This window comes from Pelodiscus sinensis, chromosome 8 (assembly GCF_052426305.1).
Source record: "Pelodiscus sinensis isolate ZL-2025 chromosome 8, ASM5242630v1, whole genome shotgun sequence".
Lineage (NCBI taxonomy): Eukaryota > Metazoa > Chordata > Testudines > Trionychidae > Pelodiscus > Pelodiscus sinensis.
The window spans coordinates 39,388,753-39,413,966 of record NC_143059.1 but is presented as its reverse complement, the minus strand read 5'-3'; the positions used below and the strand labels follow the sequence as shown (position 1 = coordinate 39,413,966).

Sequence of the window (25,214 nt, the reverse complement as noted above, 5' to 3'; positions counted from 1 at the left end):
CATTATTCTAGGTACCTTGGAATAACAAGACCACTTACGTATCCTGTGAGACAGAATGGAAAATGTATGGCTAAAATGATCCTATGTGTGTGGCTCCTCTCTGCGTCTATCACCATACCACCACTTTTTGGTTGGGCTCAAAATGTGAATGATGAAAAAGTTTGTTTAATCAGTCAAGACTTTGGCTACACAATTTACTCCACTGCAGTTGCTTTTTATATCCCAATGTCAGTGATGCTTTTCATGTACTATCAGATTTACAAGGCTGCTAAGAAGAGTGCTGCTAAACACAAGTTTACTGGTTTCCCACGACCAGAAGAAAATGAAGGTATGGTTTCTGTGAATGGAGTTATAAAGCTACACAAGGAATCAGAAGAATGTACAAATTTTTCACGACTTCTTAAACATGATAGAAAAAACATTTCCATTTTTAAGAGAGAACAAAAAGCTGCCACTACGTTGGGAATTATTGTTGGGGCCTTTACTGTGTGTTGGTTGCCATTTTTCATCCTTTCAACTGCCAGACCCTTTATCTGTGGTACAGCATGCAGCTGCATCCCGTTTTGGGTTGAAAGAACATTTCTATGGTTGGGTTATGCAAACTCTCTCATTAACCCTTTTATATATGCCTTCTTCAATCGGGATCTGAGGACAACCTATCGCAATCTACTACAATGCAGATATAGGAATATCAACCGGAAACTATCAGCTGCAGGGATGCATGAGGCTCTGAAGCTTGCAGAAAAACCAGAATTTGTACTGTAAGGTCACTTATCCATTTTTACAATAATTCTCTGTTATATACACATTAGCTTTGTTTTCAGAGTTAAAAGAAAATCTGAGCAACTGCCCCCACAAAATCATTAACTATCTGTAAGACACAGCTATCAAACTTAGTTTGAAGCTCCACAGATTGGTTATGAGATGGACTGGGCCCTAGAGTATTGGGGATTTTAGTATAAACTGACCGTTCACACTTCATACTATTATAAAAGGAAACAATATGAGACAAAATTAGACTGGGGAAATTGCATCATCCAGGAATATAATTATTTACATATAATAATTGTATTTATTTGATTACTTGTGAATGAACATTAGCGAAGTTTACTATCACCTTCGTACACCTTCCAATGAACAGCATTTATAGATGGGAAAAAATGCACATTGATTTATATGGGCCAGATCATCTGCTGATACAAATTGGTGAAGCTTCAATAGTGCCATGTTGACTTATGAGGATCTCATCCCACACCTCTAACCATGAAACTGGTATATAGCCTATTTTAAGACCAGGAAAAGACAATCTGGTCCTTACCTGACCCTGCTTGATCTACCTCACCTGAGTTTATCAACTGAGCCCTTCTTCTAAAACGTAGTTTCCCAGACTCAAATCTAGGGTTCTGTTGGCCTTATTGATATTCTTTGTACAACAACTGTAGTGAACTGGATGGCAAGTTGTCTGAGTTTAGTGCAGCTTTCTGCTTTGTGGAGATTATCTACTGGTTTTTTAACCACTCCTTTGTATCAAATATAAAGCTTTTGAGACCTAAAATCATATTTTGGTCACTACTCTCATGATTGCCTGTTTTTTTCAAAATTATTAAGTTATGTCAAAAATCTCTCTTTTCCAGTAATGCATTCAACCTTGCCTAAAACTTGGATGTTTGTTCCATTTGGTGCCCTGCGCAGCAGCCTCTCCAAGGTCTTGATCCTGCTCCCATTGAAATCAATGGCAAAATTCCAACTGACTTGAATGAAGCAGGATTAAGCTTTATATCAATTCACTTTCTGAGGAATGATGACCAGTACTTCACACAGTATTCTAGACAATAACAAGTTACAGTAATGGTCTCAGAGGGTGCTTATTTTGCTTTTTGTCCCTTGCTAACACACATTAGTATCAGAGGGGAAGCCTTGTTAGTCTGAATCTGCAAAAGCGACAAGGAGTTATGTGGCACCTTATAGACTAACAGATTTATTGGAGCATAAGCTTTCATGAGCAAAGACCTACTTGATGAGCTGCATGTAGTGGAAATTCCATATGATTTATATGGGCCACAGAGGGATTTAGTGGGAATTTCCACTACATACATCTGACGAAGTGGGTCTTTGCCCACGAAAGCGTATGCTCCAATACATCTGGTAGTCTATTTATAAGATACATTAGTATACAATTTGCTCAATTTATTTGAGTGCACACTTCAGCTATAGATGTTGTTGAGTTTTACCCATGATAACTCCGAAATTCTTTCCTTATTATTGTGCTGGATGGTTGTTCCATTTGGTGCCTATTTCTTATCTTGACCTCTTATTCCAGGTTAACTATTTTAAAGTTGTCTCCCCTACTCAAATTTGCTATCTGCTGATGCAGTCACCTAACATGGGAAGATTCCCTTCTTTCTGCTGATCTGTTTTTGTTCACATATGAATGAATATTACAAACCACATCACTAACTGGAGTTCCTACATTTTGTAAATCTGAAGCTAAGATCGAAAAACGTGGAGCTTTTCTAAAAGAAATCTCAGGAATAATTAATATGGAATGAAACTATTTCTGTTATTTCACAATTTTATAACTCTAATTTTTTTTATAAAAAAGATAATTGGATATTTACTGAGGAGAAAGCATACTCATTACAAAGTAGTCTCCATTATTACTACTGTTAGAAATAAGGTTAGAAACAAGGTCATCACATAAATTCTATTTTCTCATAATGCCCAAATGTACCCAGAGCTAAATTCTGCTCTAACATTCACCACATTAATCTGTCTAGTCTTCTTGTATAGAGTTTGTAAAATCGCTGCAAGTACGCGAGCTTGCAGGCAATAGCTAATGTTTACCAGGAATGTGAGTTAAAAGAAATATGTGAGGAAAGACAGCTAGTAAATGGACAGGGAGGAAGATAAAAATGTAAATGACAAATAAGATGGATCAAAAGGGGGGCAGTATAGCCTTGGGGAGAAAATTGGGATGGGAGAGACTGCACTCCTGGGTTTTAAATTGAAGTTCTAGTAGTTTTTGTTCTGCACACACAGAAAAATAGAGGCCACATGGGTACTTACTATCTTATGAATCTGAGGACAGAGACACACATTGATTTATTTTGTATCCCAGGTGAAATGATTATGATTGCACAGGTGCTGAAGTTGGCCTAGAGCGTCAACATGTTACATACAAATGATACTGGGGCTGGTGATTCCATAAATACATTTTAATATCTATCATGAAATGAATGACCTTGTCATCAGAGGGCACCCATCTGCTCAGACATATGTTTTAAGATTAACACAATTTAAGGCCATTTTTTAATAGGAGTGCCCAAATATCAGTATCTAAATCAATATACTGAAGTCAATAGGAAGTGCAGGTACCTTTGGTACCCAGATTTATGTCCCCACATCTGAGAATTCCAACTTAAGTTTTTTTCAGAAATCTGATCTTCAGGTGTGATTCTAGTCCCACACCAATGCTAGATCTGGGAGGTGTGTAGAAAGCTTCTTGTTAATCTGCAAGGCTTCAAAGACTTTTGAAATATCAAATAAAAAGTTGATTTTGTTGGAGTTTTGCAATCTTTACAAAGTGTTTTTATATTTGATACTAAGGGTCAATACTCCCTCAAATCTTTTCCATCCATGCATGGATTTTTTTCCTCCATGTGCAGAATGAATTGTTATGTGCAACAAAAAACTTAGCTGTAGGCATTCTGCAAATCAGCCGAGCAGCATTTGAATGCCTCCTGAGCAATTGCACAAGTTCACAGCTTACAGGGAACACTGTTTAGGGTTCAATCTGGTCCTCTGGAACACAAGGCAGCACAGAGAGAGCCTTTCACCCCCTTATCAGTAAGTTTCTCAACAGAGAGGTGTGGTCACCTTATCAGTCAGGCTCTTGCATCCCATCTGAAAAGGATTGCCCTAACTCCACAGCTGACTAGAACATATATTGACACCTACAGTAAGTTTTAGCACAACAAATGGTAGATGTACACATCTGCAACGTGGAAAAACAAAAGCGTAACCTACAATGGGGATGTTCCTATTAGGTAGGAAAGATTTTAAAATATTGCTAATGTAAACATTTCCCTAAAGAATATACTTGTGCTAGCAGTACCCATACTATTGAACCAGTCATGCAGCAACACGATTTTTTTATTTTCCAAACAGCAAGGCTACATCTACACTGGCACCCTTTTCCGGAAATGCTTAAAACGGAACAGTTTTCCATTATAAGTATTTCCGGAAAAAGCGCATCTACATTGGCAGGATGCTTTTCTGGAAAAGCACTTTTCCCGGAAAAGCGTCCGTGGCCAATCTAGACGCGCTTTTCCGCAAAAAAGCCCCGATAGTAATTTTCGCGATCGGGGCTTTTTTGCGGAAAACACTACTGTGCTGTCTACACTGGCCCTTTTCCGGAACAGTTTTCCGGAAAAAGGAATTTTGCCCGAACGGGAGGAGCATAGTATTTCCGGAAAAGCGGCTGATTTCTTACAGTAGATCGTCAGTGCTTTTCCGGAAATTCAAGGGGCCAGTGTAGACAGCTGGCAAGTTATTCCGGAAAAACGGCTGATTTTCCGGAATAAGTGACCAGTGTAGACACAGCCCGACTGTTTACTTCTTGTGGTGCTAGGATTTTATTAGAAAACTCATTCACTGTCCCATATTTTCTGGAATATTCTTTCCCACATTTATATTCATACTTCTAGGGCTCCAGAATTCCTTCCTAGTTAAAATTATATGCTCTCTAGTTGTAGGGAAAAGTGGGATCAAGTTCTGCCCTCTTTTACACTAGATATATGTGGTGCAATGCAGCAGATTACACTGTGGTTTTGGAATTTAGCTAAAATCATAGATGAAACAAAGAAATGCTCTCCTGTGAATATTCTTTCTTTCAAAGACAGAGATTATTTCCTTCTTTTGAGAATGCTCTCTCACCATCTTTACTGCTCTTAGCTAGCTAGCTTTGTGAAAAAAAACCAAAGATGTCTTGTAAAACACAAGATTCCAAATTTCAGAGGAAAATAACATCCTTTATTATCTAACTACAATTTTTCAGTGCCTCTTGAAGCAACTTACTAGCATAGTTTCTGTTTAATTAACACTAGAGAGTTGTGTAAATAATGGAAATCATTATCCACAAATATTTACTCAGATTTGAAAGTAAAAGTACTTTGTGCTCACAGGTGTCATGTGTTTACTCTCCATATGCATTCCAGCAAGTGAGTTTTACTTGCAAGAATGAATACAGGAACTACATTTTAAGCTCAAAAGCTGGAGTATGCAGATACTTTATATGGAATACTGTTAGATGTTCAGGTTTTATGGGTCCCATTACCAGAGTCATGGCAATAGCAATTATTGTATTCAGCAACAAATTTTGAATTGCTTGTTCTCAGAACTGTTCAGTCACCGTCATTCTCTTTGGCTCCTGCCTAGAAGACAGGGGCTTATTTGTCCTGATTTGGAAAGCAGAGGAGTCACTCTATTTTGCATCTCTATGATTAGGGCTGCTCTGTGTAGGATCTCTATGGTTAGATCTTCTCAGGAACCACAACATATGCATACAATGCAATATAAATCTACAGTTCAAATTCAGTCTAAACTCTAATCTGCCTTTCATCTATACACAAATTGGGCTAACCCTAGCTTGAGCCAGGATCCCATAATGCTTGAAGGACCAAGCTCTGTCCCCAGGTTCAAACCCTATGACTTTGCTGTGAGACTGCCGCCCCACTGGACTCTGCACTGGGGCATCTCCACAAGTGCCCACACACCCACAAGCTGACTTTCTTTATCTTCTGAACAGGCAAATTTGGTGGATAGTCAAGTTTTCCACAAGCCAGGAAACAAGAGAGAAGGCAGAACCAGGGACAGGCAACCAACTAGGGGCCAGAAGCTCCTTACACTATTTTCACAACTGATGGCAGGAAGTAGCTGGATCATCTCGCAGCTCTAGTAACCATCCACAGGCCTCCTCCAGTTCTAGGCAAGGAGCAACAAAGGGAAAGCCACAAGTTACTGCCAGAATTCCTGGACACCAGTGTAAGGATATACCAGAGCCATCAAGGAACAGAGCAATTTTTTTGTTTGCTTCTAAAGCTCATTCCGTGCATTGACTTTTAGATTTTAATAATCAGTACAGTTTATATTTATGTCAAAAGGGCATTGCATATTCATTATATTTGCAAATTTGGGCATTAATTCTTTGCATACACTCTCCATTTTTCTTTAAGCTATCCAGGGAACACACATGCTTTTCATATACTTAGTGGAAGGTATTTGGGGAATGATAAGCTTCTTGCTACCATATGTCTTTCATTATGTAGCTCCATTATCTTTGGTCATCTGAAGATTGTCATTTAAAGAGCTAATTCTCAGTGAAGAATCAAAGTTAGTTTTTCTTTGTCACAACTGTGTTAAAGGCTCCTTTTAGAGGTCTGGCGATTGATAATTTGCTTGCAACTCTCAAGGATCTTTACATCTACAGCTTGTATAAAAAAAAGTAGAAGTCTCAACTGTGGCCAAGGTTACTCAAGAAAGCTCTGGAGAAGGCATGCAAAAGTGGCTTTTGCACTCTGATTTTGAGCTGGCAGTGTGCTGGTCTGCTTTCCTGCACAACTTAGAGTGGACTCAAGGTTAGTTTCAGATTTTGTGAAGCATCTCCAGTTTGGCTGTTTTCAGAATATCTGCATGCTCATCCTTACATAATTCTCTTACTCAGAGTCCGAGTCATACCGGATACATTACAGCTTGTGGATTGTCAGGTGTCAGCTCTTGCTGATTCTGTTTCATTACTCCACATAAAGATGGTCTGACCACTCCTCTCTGATACTCACTTTTGTAAACTGAGGGCTAGATTGAGTTCTCCATTTAGGGCTACCCTTAAATAGTCACACAAAATTGCAGCTCGTGCGCATTAGCCCATTTCCACTAGAAGAGTACAACACAAATATTCTCTTCCTTTGATCCCTTACCTTTTCTGAGAGCAGTTGGTTTTGGTTATACTATACAATCCACAAAGATGTAAGTGACCTGGCAACTGGTTTACTTTCACTACATCCTAAAATGAGAACTACATTCCATTCAGTCAGTCTTCTTGTTGGTTTTCGGAGTAATCTTGTGAGCCAGAAGCAAGGTGTTTGCATCTCCTTTGGATTTCCTCCCTCCTCCATCAGTCCATTATAACCTGGGTTTGGTAAGTGTCAGAGCACAACCTAGTTGTTTAGTGAAGCTTTTGATTAATTGATGGATTCAACTAATAGCAGAGAGTGGGGATCTGTTGTTGAACCTTTGGAATGAAAGAAAAGTTAGGCACCAGTCCATTACTTTATACCCTTGTTTGATCAAAATAAAACAATTAAAAAAATTTTCTTCCTATGCAGATATTTTTTGCAAATACCACATAGAGACATAGCTGTGCCAAATAATCTGACATGAATGTTATTAAGGATGTTTGTGAGTAAATCTATGCTGCAAAGTATAGTCCTTCTGCTTCCCTTTCATGTTTTAGCTTTATGGTATATAACAAGCATCCAGAATACAAGGGCTGAATTTTGGGAGGTTAGAGGGACCAACAGCCATGCGCACTGGGATGTGGCTTGCTTTTCATCCGATTCCCCAGACTATCAGGGAATGAGGGGAAAGTACTTGCATTCAGTGTATGCCTTTCACATCTGGCTGGTAGAGGGAGCCCTACCCTCTTGAAATTCTGCCCTTGTCAGAGCACTGTTGAGGTACATTTAGGGATAATTCAAGTTACGACTGTAGAATGAAGCATACAATAAAGAATACCAAGGAATCTTGAAAATGACACCATTAGTTTTTCTCATAACTATGTACCATCTTAATGTTCTGTTTGATTTTTTTCTTGTTTTTCAGGAAACACTGCTCAAGAGATATACTTCTCTCAGGGAAAGCACAGGAAAAAAGTATCAGCAGATCCTGTTCATAGTTCACTGCAGATATTAGATTTTTTTATTATCCTTTAAAAATAAAATCTCTCTTTATCTGTTGGTCTTTGTACAAGAAGTACATGCTAATAGTATTTTTATTGCTGTTATCTTGATTTTTTTTCTAAATAGTCATTGCCACACATGAATTTGGTACAAACTTAGTATTTTGAATTTGTTTGTATTTGTTTTCAATCTTCATTTTGATATATCATAATGATGCTAGACTAGTAGCTTTTAACTTTTTCCAAAGCAGGACCTCCTTCAGCTCCTCTCCCAAGTAATCAGTGCCCCATACATGTATTAATATCGGAAGGCCAGAGTGTTTGCAGCCTCGTGACACATGCTCACAACCCCACATGTCCATAATTGTAGATGAAAGGCAATATGATTATTTGCTTCCATCCACGTTTATATATAGAGAGAGGCAATGTAGGAAACATTTTAACACCTAGTAAAGCTGTGATTTTTTCATTAGCATTACCATTGTCTATCATTTATAATCAATTGATATATAGGTCTAATTAAATAAACAATCCCAGAATCAGAAATGCATATTAAAATACCTAAGATTCCAGAAGAGAAAGAGCCCACTGAGAGGAAACCTACTGTATTGTTATAAACTACTGACATACTAGACTGGATAAATATTTTGCTTTTAGTTTTAGATATACTCAGTCAATAAAAGGTCAACAATTCTCTCTTTAATACAGAGGAGGTATGTGTAGTCTTGTTAGTAATCACATTGACAGCATGTTTAATGTTTTGTTTCTACATAAAACAAGAAACTGTACAAACTTTCTCTCATTTCTCAGAATGCAAGTATTAAGGTCTGTCGTTAATTAACAGTGCAAATGACTAGACTCAGGACCTTAAAACACACGCTAACATAGCCCCTTCCATAAATGGGGATAATGGTTCTGAGCCCCTTTGTAAAGAGGTTTGGGATCTACAGATGTAACGTGCTATATGAGAGCTAGGTACCAGTAAGGCTATGTCTACACTACAGGCTTCTTATGCAAGAAGCCTTTTGCGCAATTTTTGCGCAAAAATTTCTTGCACAAGAGCACGTCCACACCTCAAAGCACATTGCTTTTGCAATGTGCTTTTGCACAAGAGAGAGTCCATGCTATTGGATGCTCTCCTGCATATAAAGCTACCCAGAACCGGTTCTATCCGGGCTAGAGGTCACCAGTTGCTCTTGAGTGCTGTTGCTGGAAGCCCTCCAGAAACGCGCGCTTAAAGGGACCCCCCTTGGACAGCTGCTTCTCTGTCTCTGTTGCCTGCTTGCTAGCCTCTTTGGCAAAGCAAAGCTTCAGCTGTGTGTGCCCTGTGCTTTTTGGAGATGACACAGCTTTTTGCCTTCTTGCTGTTTGCCATGGAACCCAAGCTGCCCCTGGGCATGCGACGGCCCCACACAGCCATGCTGCATTTCCTGCCTACTTATTGCAGCTGTATGTGGACACTGAATTCCTCCTCGTGTCCCTCTGCATGGCTGCGGCTGCTCCCACCTGGCTGCTGCACCCCACCATACTCAGGAGTGTCAGGAGGCTGGAGACCAGTTCGGAGTGGTGGGACCGGCTGGTCATGGAGTGGTGGGATGACCAGCAGTGGCTGCGCAACTCCAGAATGCGCAAGGCCACTTTCCTCGAGCTCTGTGCCTGGCTCGCACCCACCCTCCAGACATGCGACACCCACCGGCGGCCCGCCATCCCCGTCCAGAAGTGTGGCGCTATTGCCTTCTGGAAGCTGGCCACCCCAGACAGCTACCGGCCGGTGGCCAACCAGTTTGGGGTGGGAAAGTCCACCATCAGGGCTATCCTAATGCAGGTAAGTACTCGCAGGATGCAGTCCCTGCCCAGGGGAGAGGGTGCTGGATAAGGGGAACCTTTGGGAGGGGGGACTGGGGACTGTAGGGGGCGGACTGGGAGTGGGGGGAAAAGAAGGCCTGGCCCCGGGGGCTTGTGCAGTCCTGCCCTCACACAGCCCTGCTGCTGAGGGCAGGGCACGGGCTCATAAGGGGTGGCTCCTGGGAGGTTGGGGGAGCAGAGGAGGGGAGGGGGATGGGCACCTCCCAAAGGCTCACACAACCCCCCTCTCATTCTCTGTTCTGTGTGTTTCTTTGTCTCCTTCTGCAGGTTGTCTGGGTCATCAATTCCCTGCTACTGCGCAGAGTCATCCGTCTCCAAGACGTGGATGCAACCATGGGTGGATTTGCTGCCCTGGGGTTCCCCAACTGCGGGGGAGCCATCGATGGCATGCACATCTCCATCCGGGTCCCAGAACATCAAGCGGCCCAGTTCATTAACAGAAAGGGCTACTTCTCAGTAGTCCTGCAGGCCCTGGTGGATCACCAGGGCCTCTTTACAGACATTAATGTGGGGTGGTCAGGCAGGGCACGATGCCTGAGTTTTCAGGAATTCCAGCCTGTGCACCAAACTGGAGGCAGGCATCTTTTTCCCCCGCTGGGACTTTGCGGTGGGTGAGCACAACATGCCAGTGTGCATAGTGGGGCATGCAGCATACCCACTCATGCCCTGGCTAATGAAGCCGTACACCTGCCACCTGGGACCCAGCAAGGACCTATTTAATGCCCACCTCAACCGAGCCCGGATGCAGGTCGAGTGCACCTTTGGGCATCTCAAGGGACGGTTCCGTTGCCTCCTCACCTGCCTGGACGTCAGGGAGTGCAGTATCCCCGAGATGGTGGCAACGTGCTGTGTGCTCCATAATATTGTGGAGTGAAAAGGGGAGGCCTTCCTTCGGGGGGGGGGGGGGGCAGAGGCTGGCCACAAGGGCCGTGCGTTTCAGCAGCCCCAGACTGCTGCCACCCGCAAGGCCCATCAGTTGGGGGTATGCATCCGGGAGGCCCTGAGGGAGAAGTTTTCTGAGGCCCCCCAGTAATTCTCCCCAGGGCTGCCCCAACAGGATATTCTGCCTTTCTGCTCTCTCCCTTGCCCTTCTCGCCCCTTCCCTACCTCCCAATAAACACACCTGTTTGGTTTGAAAAAAAAATTAGTCTTTTTTTATTCAACATCAAGAGAAGGGGGGCAGGGGAAGAGGGAATGTCTGAATTGGGAGGGGGGATCAGGACCCAGCTGAACATGCCCCTCCTGCAACCCATTCAGGTCCCCAGACCCACCCAACCCCGAACACGTGGCAGAGCAGCCTGCCCCACTAACCCTCCCAGTCCTGAGGGTTGGCTGGGAGAGGGGGGGGCAGGAGGATGGGCCATAGGCATCACTTGGGAGGGTGGATGGGCATTGGGAAGGAAGGGAGGAGGCATGGCATGGGGAGGCAGGAGAGACATAGCAGGGTGGGCAGTGGCCATGGGGGGAGGCAGGAGGATAGGAGGCAGGAGCAGCGGCATTGGGTGGATGTTCCCCCGTGAGGGACAGGATGTTACAGATGTTGTCACAACATGACATCTCTCAGTCCACGCATGCTCCCACCATTCTAGGTTGGCACTGAACCTGTGCGACAGGTGTCATGAATGTTGCGCATGACGCCGACATGTTGCTGCATGAACTGCTCCCCAGGCCTGGCTCGTCTGTGGCTCCCCCAGACTCTGACTGGTGGCTGTGGCGGTGCTGTGGCTGGGCTCTGCATCCCGGCTGGTCCAGCTGTGGAGAACACAGAAAAGGGAGAGGCCGTCAGTCCTCCCTGCACACACATTCTCTGACGCTGTGCCCTCCTGTGTGAGCGGCACCTGTATCAGTCCACAGCCCGCAGGAGGGGGATGTCCCAGGTGCAAGGCCATGTGTGGCCTGCACAGCACGCCCTGTGTCACAGGGGCCTTGAGGTTGCCAGAGGACCATGCTGCCCTTTTCCCCCCTGGGCACGCACACCATGGCCAGACAGGCAAGGGAAGTGTATGGCCCCAGTGAATCCCTGCATGGGTGGCAAAGGAGCCGTGAGCAGCCTGCCCCGCCCTGTGGGGTGCACATTCAGCTGTGGCTCGCTGGGCTATCATTGGGAGCGGTTGCTGCCTCTCATGTGCTGTGTGCAGCACTCCAGGGTGTGAATGTATGGGGGTAGGGGTTGTGCCTGCACCCTTGCGGCTAGTGTGTCCAGGCATGAGACTGGCAGCAGGCTTCTGGGCATGTCGAGGGGCTGGCTGCTGTGGCTGCGTGCTGCACCCTCCTGCTGTATGTGGTTGCACATGCCCAGACTGCAGCAGCATGTGCTGGCCTAGCAGCCCGTGTGACACTGTGCCCTCTGCCCCCGTGTGGCTACCTTCCCCACCCTGTGTGTTTTTGTGTGTGCCAACATACCTGAAGATCCCTCCCCAGTCTCCTCGGAGGCCTGGGAGACGTCCAGGCTGCAGGGACTGGCTCCAGGGACAAGGTGATGGTCCCACTGTCCTGGTCATCAGCGTCCTCCTCCGTCAGGGGCTGGACCTACCCCTTCATCTCCTCTGGGTCGGGGACAGCCTCCAGGTGCTGGACTACCGGCTGCTCCAGTCCGGCATCCACCACATAGAGGGGAAAGAGTGTTTCCCCACAAGGATGTGGTGGAGTTCCCTATAGTAGGGGCAGGTGTGGGGTCCTGCCCCTGAGTGCCCTCTCCACTTCCTGGCCTTTCCATACCCCTGAAGGCGCTCCTTCACTTTTGCCCAGACTTGCTCCATGGTCCGGGCAGGGTGACCTCCCTCCGCCAGGGATGCGGCCATGCAGGCGTAGATCTCTGCATTTCTCCTCTTGGCCTGGGGGTCCTGCAGGGACTCCTCCTCGCCCCACAATTCAAGGAGGGTGGCAATTTCTGGGCTACTGCAGGTGGGGGCATGCCTTTTGGTCCCCCTTGGGAGGTCCTGTGACCCCTGTGGCTGGTCCCAGGAAGGGCCAGGGATGACTGCGAGGGGTTTGGCGGGAGGCCATTTGTGGATGAAGCAGAGTGGCATGCTGAAGGCACCTGCTGTGGGTAAACTTCTAGCCACAAGGCTTGTGCAGGGTGCCTGCGGCTTTAAAGGTGGCCAGCAGACAGGAACAATAGAGTTCTGATTGACTTGGCTGGAGTGGCCAAGAGGCCACCATTTTTTTCCTCTGGAGGCCAATTCTTGTGCAAACCCCCCTGAGCTGTTGCACAAAAAAGAGTTATGCCTCATAGAAGGAGGTATACCTACACTGCAAAAAGCCCTGTGTTCTGCCATTTTACTGTAGATTTACTTGCGCAAAAGTACACTTGAGGTATGGACGCTCCACTGCTTTTTGTGCAAAAACCTTGCAGTGTAGACGTAGCCTAATAATATAAGGGAGCCAAGCAGTATTTTTAAACAGGAGTTACATACAGTAATAGAGATCATGCACATTCAGGAACAGAGATCATTCAATTGCAAGAAAAATATAGACAAAATAAGAACAAACATATGCTCGATATATACCATGGAAAAACATTATTTTGTGATATTTCAGATGTACAGAACATGGTGACTAAATTGAAATTATAGAAAGTTAGGAACTGAAGGGTCCTTGATAGATCATCTAGTCCTGAAAAGAGGACTAAGTATTATCTAGACCAGGGTTTACCAACCTATGGGTCGGGACCCAAATATGGGACGCCATTACATTTCAAAAGGGTCGCCAAGTGTCTCCCCAGGCGACTCTTCCCTCTCTCCTCCCCTGTTTTTGAATTGCCTTGAGTCACCAAGTCTTAAATTGTCAAAATGGGTCCCCATCTGGAAAAGGTTGGGAACCGCTTATCTAGACCTAAGGTTGCTGCTCTACTTGTTTGGCATCTGGGCAAGGTGGGGGGCATTGAAGGGCCTCACCCAGCCAGCCTTTTGGTGCTGCCCAGAGTGCACTGCCCAGGGTTCTGGCAGTGATTTCAAGGGCCTGGGGCTCCGGCTGCTGCCATTGCTCTAGGAGTAGCAGCAGCAGCTGGGGGTCCTGGCCCTTTTAAATTGCTGGGATACAAGGCAGCTGCTTATTTTGCCCCCTCACCTTATGTCAGAACACAGCTCTGCCTAGACCGCTCCTGACAGGTGTTTGCTTACAAATCCACAACCTCCCTAAGTAATTCATTCTACTGCGTAACTATCCTTGTTGTTAGGAAGTTTTCCTAAATGTCTAATGTAATTCTCCTTTGCTGCAATTTAAGCCCATGGTATCTTGTCCTATCCTCAGTGGTTAAGAACAATTTATCACCCTCCACTTTATAGCAACATTTTATGTATTTGAAGACTTTTGTCCCCCAATCAGTCTTCTCGTCTCCAGACTAAACAAATCCATTTATTTCAGTCTTTCATCTTGCCAGGTGTCTAATCATTGTTGCTCGTCTCTTGACTTTCTCCAATTTGTCCACATCTTTTCTGAAGTGTGATGCTCAGAATTGGACACAGTATTCCAGTGGAGCCCTTATTTATTCTGAGTAGAGTGGAAGAATTACTTCTTGTATCTTGCTTACTGCACTCTTAACATACTACACAATGAAGTTGGGGTTTGGATTTTTTTTTGCAACAGTATTACATTGTTGATTCACATTTACTTTGAGAACCAGTATCACTCCCTTATTCTTTTCTACAGTAATGCTTTCTAGGCACTCATTTGTGCAAGTGACTATTTCTTCCACAGTGTAATACTTTGCATTTGTCCGGATTGAATTTCATCCTATGTATTCCAGATTATTTCTTCAGATTATTTCTCCAGTTTATCAAGATCATTTTTAATTATAATCCTATTGTCCATTTCTCACAGCTTTGTATTGTCTGAAGACTTTACAAGTGAACTCTCTAGACCATTTTTCAATTATTTATATGAGGACATTAAAAAAGCACCAGATTCAGGACAAGTCTTCATAGGACCCTGCTCAATATACTCTTCCAACTTGACTGAACCATTGATAATTACTCCAAATGCAGTTTTTCAACCAGTTGTGCATCCATCAAATGGCTGGTTTGTCTAGGCCAGTGGTTGGCAATTAGAGGCCCATGGACGAGCACTGGTGTCTGAGAAACAGTTTAGGAAGGATCTCCCTGACACACTTTAGGAAGGCAGGAAACCAGTCTCCAGTATCCAAAAAGTTGAAACACACACTGGTCTAGGCTGCATTTCCTTTGTTATGAGAGGGTCACATGAGACAATATTAAAAGCCTTACTAAAGTCGAGATATATCTGCTTTCCCCTTATCCACAAGGCTTGTTACCCTAGAAGGAAGGATATTATTTGCATTTGATATGATTTGTTTTTGACAAATTCATGGTGACTGTGACTATTATCTTCTTATCTTCTAGGCAGAGTTGTCCTGTCCCTAGGATGAATCGGGGCAGCTGCCTCAGTCCCCATGCTTTTGGGGCCCCGGAAGTAGCTTCCCCAACCCATCCTTTGGAAGGGAGGGACCCAGGAGATTACAGGTCCTGGTGCAGTGGCAGTAGGGGTTGTCTTCCCCGTCAACACCCACCACATAGTTAGAGGGAGGAGGAAGAGCAGAAGTGGAACATATGGAGAGAAATCGGGCAGAGCCTGCAGTGGGGAGGTTGCTCCTGGCTCTGTACCTGGGGCACTTGGGTGGGGGGGGGGGGTGTTGCCCCACGTCCCAGGTCCTTCTTGGGATGGCCCTGATTCTAGGTGCTTACAAATTGATTGATTGATTGAATATTTGCTTTATTATCTTTCTGGGTTTAAAGTTAATTATACTGGTCTATAATTTTCTGTGTTATCTTTATTCTTCTTTTTCTAGATAGGCCCTTTTCCAGTCCTCTGGGATCTTTCATGTCCTTCACGAAGTCTAACAGATAATTGCTAATATTTCAGAGATCACTTCAGCCAGTTCCATAAACATTCTAGATTATATTTTGTCATGCTCTGTTGACTTGAAGACATCTTGCTTGTATAATTATTATCTTGTTCTTTCCCTATTTTAGCCTCAGATCTATCCCATTTTCACTTATGTTCCCCATGCTAGTCATCTAATCACTGCTAACCTTTTTGGTGAAAACTGAAATAAAAAAGGCATTTAAAACTTCTGACATTGCTGCATTTTTGTTATTGTTTTTTCCACATTTTTCAATAATGGGCCTACCTTGTCCTTGATCTTTCTCTTGTATCTCATGTATTTGTAAAATATTTTCTCATACTTTTATACCTCTAGCTTGTTTAATCCCATTTTGTATCTTGACCTTTCTAATTTTGTGCCACATGCATATACATTCATCCTTTGTAATTTGACCTAGTTTTCACAATTTGTAGGACTTTTTTTGTTTCACATCCTTGAACATCTCATGGTTGAGCCCTGGTGGTCTCTAATCAGACTTCCTTTCCTATACACTGGGATGGTTTACTCTTGTGTTCTTAGTAATGTCTCTTAAAAACCTGCCAACTCTCCTGAGCTGTTTTTTCCCTTAGATTTGCTTCTATCCCTACCAGTTCTCAGCTTTTGCTAAAGTTTACCTTCTTGAAGTCCACTGTCTTTGTTCTTCTGTTTTCCCTACTACCACTCCTTAAAATCATGAACGCTATCATTTCGTGATCACTTTCACATAAGGTACCTTCCATCTTCAAATTTTCAACCAGGTTCTCTCTATCTATAAGAATCAAATCTAGAACAACCTCTCTCTTTAGTTTTTTCTCCACCTTCTGCAATAAAAAGCTGTCTCCAATGTATTCCAAGAACTTGTTGGACAATCTCTGCTTTTCTGAATTATCTTCCCAACAGATGTTTGGGTAGCTGAAGTCCCTTATCACCACCAAGTCCTATGCTTTGGATGATTTCGTTAGCTGTTTAAAAAAAGCTTCATCCCCCTCTTTTTCTTGGGTAGATGATCTGTAGTAGACCCCCCCAATATGGCATGAATCTTGATTTTAGGCCTTTTATCCTTAGCCAGGCACTTTCAACAGGTATCCCACTTTTGTCTCATTGCAAGTTTATATGTCTTTGATATACAAGCCAACATTTCCTCCCTTCTCATCTGGTCCTCATGAACAAGCTGTACCTTTCTATACCAATATTCCAATCATGTGAATGATTCCACCAAGTCTCTAAGTATTACAGCGATTGAACATTATATAGAAATATAGAGCTCAAGTGAACAATTGTCTTCTCCTAGAAAGCATATAAATACTACTTTGATAATAGCTACAAACCTACCTATGATAAATTGATTTGCTTCTACTAGAGACAAGATTTTAATACTGAAGACTGACGGATTAGTTAAAAAGCTTCAGCGGGGTAACCAAGTTCATCTGTACAGAATAAACTTAAACAACAAATAGTCTGGTAGCACTTTAAAGAATAACAAAACATGTAGATGGTATCATGAACTTTCGTGGGCACAGTTAAAGCATGCTTACTAGAAGCCTGGCAGGGCCATTATGGTTTAGCAGTACACTCAGGCTACGTCTACATTGGCACCCCTTTCTGGAAAAGGGATGCTAATGTAGACTTCGGAATTGCAAATTCCGCGAGGGATTTAAATATCCCCCGCGGCATTTGCATTTACATGAAATTTACTTGAAATTTACTTGAAAGTAGGAATAAGAGATCCTCCAGAAAAGGACTTATTTTCCGGAGAATCACGTCTAGACTGGCGCTTTTCTCCGGCTTATCCCCAAGCTGGAAAAAAGCGGCAGCCATGTAAATGCAAATGCCGTGGGGGATATTTAAATCCCCCGCGGAATTTGCAATTCCGAAGTCTACATTAGCATCTCTTTTCCAGAAAGGGGTGCCAATGTAGACGTAGCCCAAGAGATTGGGGAATTTTCCCTATAATCTTACTTTAGCATGGATTTCCCCCAAGAAAAGACTGGTTTTGTATGCTTGGGATTGATTCTTTTGGGCTCTTTGTAGCTCCTCTGAAAGGGTGCAGATGAGAGGCCCTGATATTTACACTGATAGGATGGGGCTTAAAAATATCATGGAAATTGATCAGCATGAAAAAGAGAACTTAAGGATCACTGACTGTACACATAGAATTGATAGGTCTTATACAGTAATTCAATACACATTGGAATTCTTTTCAGAAACATATGGATTGCAGGGCTGGTGATTTAGATTTAGATTGATTTAGATTTCTCTTTTTAAAAATTGTTACAAACAAGCAATTAATACAGCAAACAATATGAAAGTACCAGTAAGGGGTTCTAATTTTCAACCATAAAATCAAATTTAGAATTAGGAGAGTTAATCTACCATATCCTTGCTACTCCAGATTTTCTTTCTCTGTCTCGCTCTCTCTCTCTCACCCACATGTACAAATAAAGAGAGCTCAACAGAGCTAGCAGCTTCTGAGGTCATTCCTATTGACTTCAGTGACTGTGTATCTCTGAGAGCAAAAATTTGGCTCTACAAGTTGTATTCATTTCAGATTTCTGTAATATATAAGCAAAGATCAAATATATAACTTCCTATGGCATCTGCAGGCAACTAAAGCAGACCCAGAATATTATTTTTATTTAACTATATAAAAGCTATAAATAAATAAAACCTATTTCTTATTATAAACAATACATTTTGATTATTATATAAATAAATTAACCTATTTTTGATTATTTCATTTTTCCATGTCTAGTTTTGACCTTGGATATGATTACCTGGTTAGTTCTCACAATTAATTGCTTAATTCTCTCATTTTAATTAACAATGGAAATAAACTTGTTTGAAATCTATGTCTGCATTGTATTCCCATTGTAAAATTGCTTTTCTTGTGTTAACCTTTGTTAGTCATCAGTAAGTGCCTCCTTTCGTTCAGCTTATTTCTTGTTTGCTAGGATGTGTTCATGTGCTAAAAATCTTAAGCGGAGAGTTAATGAAATAATTGGCTGTTAACAGGTTTGCTCCTGCAGCATGTGCTGTTTTGAATAATCCCATTGATTTCAGTAGGAATAGCCACATGAAAAAGGGCTCTGCTCAGGCCCAAAGGTACCACTAACGTTATGGCATGCTGAGGAAGTTGAGTTTAGGCTATTTTATAAACGAAACTTAGAATTCTCCACTGTTTCCATTTTTAATTTTCTGCCATTCATGTGTGCACAGATTTTTTTATTTTATTTTATTTTTTGCAAATCCTGCATCTCAACCCCATGTCCAAGTGGCTGAGGAAAGAGTCTTCCTGTGAGACAGAATGACTGGTGGATCTATGTGGTCACAGATTCACTACCATTCTCCACAAAGAGCTTGATTCTGAGTTTAGTGAAATTAGTTACTGGTTAAGTACTTTGCTGGGTGAGTTTGGCGTTTTGCAGAGAGTTTGGCGTTTTGCAGAGTCAAGCCCCAAACTCCTTGCTGGCCCCTGGAACAGAATTCTGACAATGTGCAGGGACTGATTACCTCTTGGTTCCTTTTCCAGAGCAGAATAACACTAGTTCCACTGGGCTGAGTTCCTGTATATCATGGGAAGGAGCAGGATTGGGCCCAAATGATCGTTAATGGGACAATGTTGCAGCTAAGATACAATGTGACATTATTATGTTAACAGATATTCAGTGTGAAGTTATGTGAATAAAAGTCACTTTACAAAATCAAGGGAGGAATTCACCACCACCAGCTTCCTCAGGGCTGGCATCCTGCTGTGGCCCCTTTACTTAGTTTTTGTGTCATAAGAAACTAAGCAGGACAATGTCAAGTTGTCTTCTGAGGCATTCTCCAAAAGTCCCAACATAGGCAATGTAGGACCAGGAAGTAGAGAGGGGCAGGCTAGAGGGAGAGCTTTAGCAGATGCTGTTGCAGCAATTTTAAATGGCACTCTCAACTGCCCAGCTTGGGTAGCTGTATCTTAGGGTTATCCAAATTATGCTGAAGGTCTTTTTAGCCTTCATAGAATCCCAGAATTGGGCAAGCACAAAGATGACCTTAGATACTTCTTCGAGTCTCAAGTTTTGTGCTGAATTTATTGAAAAGAGCTTGCATTCTTTAAAAGCCCAATTCTGTTCCCATTAAGGTTAACAAGAGGTTTTCCATTGATTTCAATGGGAGTTACATCAATCCCTAAGCAGAGGACTCTGATATATTTTCCTATCTAATTCATTGTGGGTTGTGTATTTTTTTTCTTAAACAGGAGAAACTCTGATTACGCAAGAAAAAAGAGTCATGACTCATGACCAAATGCACAGTGAAGTAGCCAGATAAGGCCAAGGCACAACTCTGGAAAGAAAAGTAATGAAGATTTAGCCTGGGAAGAAATCAGATGGATTATGAAATACACTTCATTTTCTTTGGATGGGAATGCTTAAAAAATAAAATAAAAACCAATGATCTTGGTGCATTGTATTAAATGTATTTCTCATGAAAGTGGTGACATTTCTCATTTGCTAGTGGGACAATTGCTATTGTATACAAATGAAAATTGTTTTCTGTTTGAGAAAGTCAAATCATTTTAGCAATAAGCAGTTTGACAGCTCAGGTGAGAGAAATCAACTGAAATCCAGAAAGACAAAATATTGTACAGATCTCCACCTTTATACATCAAAGTAAACAAAAGAGAACATTCACTTATGTTTGTCATGCTTGTGAGTTACAACATTACTGTCAATATTCAGGGATTATCCATGATACAGAATGTATTTTGTTTTCCTACAAAAAGATATTTTTCAAGCAAAAGGTGGCAAAATACTTCCAAGCCTTGTCTTGAAAATTCTCTGTTTGTCTGAGCTAAAGTCCACAAAGGCAGCAATAAAAAGCTGTTTTTTGTTAAAAGTGGCCCTTTGGTACTAAATGGCTAAAGCCCTGTCTAATTATATGTTTTTTACATAGGTGGTTGGTTGGTCTTTAAGATTAAAATAGAACATAATCTGTTGTCTCTGGCCTTTTAGTAAAAATGTGTCTCATGGATTTTATGATGACAAAAATCCAAGAGACAAAAGCAGGATATCCACATTTTATGCAACAAAAGGTTAATTTATGTCCTTTCTAAGTGTTTTTAATGTATCAGAATCTATAGAGAAACTAGGCTTTGCGTTTAAGTAACTGCATAAAACAGGGGTGGGGAATCTAAGGTCTGGGGGTTGGATGTGGCTCCTGGGTTGCCTGGATCTGGCCCCCGAGGCTTAGGGCCTCCCACAGCACTGGGCACTCCAGCTCCGCCCAGACCCTCCCCTTCCGCCACCTCCCCACAGGCTCTAGTCCCGTACTAATTTTTTTGTGGCTCTGCGGCCCCTGATCCAAAAAAAGGTTTTACTATGGCATAAAAGGTAGGCAGATTTCAACACTCTCTTGCATGATGTTTTCAAAGAATATACATAAAAGCATCTTTTTTTACTTTGAATCTCATTTGTTCAGTTGAATTTCACAGGGGTATATGCTGTTAGACTGATGATAATCAAGTACCATAGTAGCCTCTGGTCAGTGTATTAAAAGTCTCCAGGGCTCCATTTAGGACCTCATCACTAGGATTAGTCACTGTGACTTCAACATTTTAAATAAAATAAGTGCCTCTGGTAATTTACTGGGATTTCCCAAGAGGTACATACTGGGAACAAAGAGATCTATACAAAATTCAATATCAGTGATAAAAGTTTTGTTAAACTTTAAACATTTAATGTAGGAAAGAGAAAGTTTATTGTAATTACTCAGTGGACCAAATTCTGATTAATTGCCTTGGCGTATGATTTTACTATAATTACTCTGATAAAGTTGAATTAGAATAGGGCGTGACATATAAAACTAATAACGGAAGATTGAAAGGAGAAGAAGGACTTTCACGAGTGACAATAAAAACAGAAACCTGAAGATTATTAAACAAAAAAGCAAAAGGACATCTATCATATTCTAAGTCTAGTTTTTTACTCTGACATGCATAGCTACTTCAGATATTGAAGCACCTGTATTCAGAACTAAGTAGAATGTCAAACTCTTTTTTTAAAGTAGTACCAAAACCTTAGTTTCCGATTTAATAGAATAATTGTACATTATTAGATCAATAATTCAAATGATTTTTGTAATATGTACTAGTATTTCAATTACCCATGAAATTCACTGTAATTATGGTGACATTAAATTTAATCTAAAATATATTCTATTTGTAAAGGTCAGAAGAGAAAAGTTGGGAGCTAGGAACGCTTCATCAAATTGATAGATGGGGATCTGCAATGAGGAAATACGTGCTAACTGCTTTTGGAACAACATGCCTGTTGGAAACATAAGCAATAGTAAATCTATAATATCATTGGGGGTTTTTAGCCAGTGATTTTGTTGTAATTTTGTCTAATATATTTTAAGAGGCTCCAATGATAGGCACTATCAGCCATTGGTGCCTTTAAAATTTACCCTGAATTCCCATCTTTTTGTTAAATTAGAACAATGATCTCTTGGAATAAATACAAGTAACATGAACTACATTACTATTTTTCTAAGAAGAAGAAGATTTAGTAGAGCATGTACAGTGAACCAAGTTTGGTATTTCCCTATCCCTAGCATGGGAGAGCTGGTGGGGAGTGTTGCCTCACAATCGTTTACAGGTCCACAACTTAGCATCAACTAAACAATACACAAGGGTTACAAAGAATATGGAACATCATAATATTCTGGTGTTTTATCATGCAATGTGGAGCTCATTATTCCACCTGAGGCCTCTCCTGCAATGACATCTTCTAGATAACGTCTGTTATACTGAGCAGTAGGTGGCAGAACTAACTCACTTTGCCAATGAGAGATAAAGGCTTCTCTTAAATACCTACATTCCCAGAATACATTAATCAAACCATGCGCACAACATGCTGCAGGGTACAAAAAGGAGTGTACAAAAAGGCCAGCAGGTAATTTGAATAGTTGCATAAAATGATACTCAGTACTTCTATAATGTCTTCCATCTGCAGATTTACATGTGCATTACAAACACTAAGTTTCACACAAGGTGATTTGATATTATTCTTATTTGACACAAGTAAACTTTTAAATGATCTGACCAATGCTGTAGCAGTCCTAGAAATAGAACTCAGGGTTTCTGGCTCCAACACCTTTCCCTTACTAAAAAGGAATCTTCTCTGCTCTTCCTTTCTCATGGTAGTATAGCACCTTCTAACATCAGCTCTAGATAACTTGTAAAATACCTGAAGTTTAAGATAGAGGATAATTATGTTGTTAGTTTTTGTGGTCATGGATGATTTGTGGTGTAATGGTCCGAACGGGACTTCTATGAGGTTATACAAAAATGTGGGTGAACTTAAGACACCTGAAAGGGGCCTGACTTTCAAAAATCCTCTGCACATTCACCATGAAAATTAGGGCTCTTTTAGATGTCTGAAGTTGGGCACAAATGCCAAAATGGGAGGGACTCATGATCATGAGCCCCTTTTGTATATGCCAAAAATACAAATGAACCCCAAAAAATAAGGTTGGGGTTTTCCAAAGTACCTCAGAAGATAGTAACAAAATCTCCTTAAATATTAATTGGCTTAAAATACCTAATGCCCTTGGCTCCTTGGAGAAATCCTAGTTTCAATGAATAAAAATAAGGTGTTAAGATTCAATGTTAGACTCATGGCTCTTTCAATTTCTTTCCTTTTCCCATTGAAAAAAATAACATTTTAGGTTTATATCTCTTTATTTTGCTTGAATAAGTGATATGCTGAACCCATATATCTTCAAAGTACAATTTGTACAATAAGTTCTTTTCTGTTGCTAAGTTAGATGAGGATAATGTCCATTTTGCAGTAGAGAATTCTAGTTCTTTAAACATCTTTGTTTTTTTACAAATCTGTGGAGACCCAACATCACCCTTCCTGAACCTCTAACACCTGTGTCTGAATTTACAGGATATTTTTAACCACACTATTTTACATCTAACCTACTTTTTTCCTCCAGACAATCAAGTATGACTTTCTTTCATCTTTCTGCCTAGATAATTATTTTGCACTCCTCACTGTTGCATCTAAGAACTTTTCAAAATTATATAAATCCAGACAGGTGGCATATACAAAGATTTAGAATTCATTCTTGTTTTCCATCTGTCAAAGAAGAGGAAAACCAAAAGACTTTGAATACATATTAATATAATTAAAATATTTTAATATTAGGACACAAAAGCTATGGCAAAGAAGAGGGCCTTGGATTTTGTCTAGAAAGCAGTCAGATTTGTGGTCACTCTTGTAGAAAGGAGTTTAACAAAAGTTGGCTAACTACTAAGTAGTATCAGTCACCAAGTGCCTGCTAGTTACCACTACCATTAAGGATTCCATTGTTCTTGAAGATCATGGCTGCCAGTGATGTCTAGGAGTCATAGAGGGAGAGGTAATCAGAGCTCTGTGCAGATACAAAATTTGTATCTGCATCTGCAAAAATTATCCTCAGATATCTGTATCCATAGCCATGGATATGAAGTGGATAGCTGCAAATTTTTAGGGTGCAATACAGTATTTGCATCTGCAAAAATGAGCCACAGATATCCATATTCACTTCTGCTGATTTGGATACATGTGGATATAAATCAGATATCTGTAGATTTGCAGGGTACGAGAAGTAATCTCTGAGATACCACAGAATCAACCCATTGAACACACTGAAGATCAAAGCCAAGATTTTCATCTTGAACCAATATCCAATGAGTAGTCAGTTAAGTGACTAGAATGAAAACATCAGTACTGTTATTGACCTGAATATGTCAGGAGGCAGGATGTTGCATCCCTCACTAGTTGAAGTTTCTATATTGAATGCAATGTTGCAGTCATTAACCTAGTTTGAAAATTTATAAATACCTAGATTGCAGTGGCCAGGGTTGTTTGCCATACCCTGGAAGCAGTTTGAATTTTGTGACTTGGCTGAAGAGTTGCGCCATGTAAGATCTGGAGCCAGAGTTAAGCAGTCAACAAAAGGCACTGAAGTCAAAGATAGCAGCAACATCCCACACTGATGCAAGGGCATGCACCAAGGATGGGTGAGCACCTCTACTGGGAGCTCAGTGTACTTCAGTGTCAGAGCCAAAGTTTTATGAAGCGGATATCCACAAAGGGGGATGTGCAGGCTGCTCTGGTGATGTTGCTTACTGGCTGGATCGTGTTGCTATAAATAAAATATCCATCCTAGAACTACCCTGATACCAATACATCACTAAAGTTCCACTGAAGTCAGTGGGGTTTGCTAAATGAAAAAGTAACTGATACAAAAGACACAGTCTGATCTCCAGAAATAGGAAGTTTGAAAAAATCTTTCTATTTTCATTCATCCAATAAAAACATCAGAGGGAAGAAAAAGAAGAAATACCGTAAGTACTGAGAAACACATCTTGCTGGTTACTTTTTCTACAAACACAATTCATTTATTCCGCACACTTTTTCTACAAACACAATTCATTTATTCCTCAGCCAAAGGAATGATGTTCTATTGAGTCAGCCTTACATCTTG

General features: G+C 41.6%; 1 protein-coding gene across 3 annotated transcripts in view; it reads left to right on the top strand.

The window, feature by feature from the left end:
* Positions 1 to 20,582, top strand: part of HTR7 (5-hydroxytryptamine receptor 7) — a 62,605-nt gene extending 42,023 nt beyond the window's left edge. Inside the window, exons 2-3 of one of the 3 annotated variants that reach the window (XM_006121435.5) lie at positions 12 to 761; positions 19,936 to 20,582. In XM_006121435.5, the coding sequence (XP_006121497.3) occupies positions 12 to 761; positions 19,936 to 19,978 (793 nt within the window). In that variant the 3' untranslated portion in view covers positions 19,979 to 20,582. Of the gene's footprint in view, positions 1 to 11; positions 4,209 to 7,878; positions 9,829 to 19,935 lie in introns of those variants that run through there. The other 2 variants (XM_025183832.3, XM_025183833.3) reach the window with 2 other exon arrangements.
* Positions 20,583 to 25,214: the final 4,632 nt, after the last annotated feature.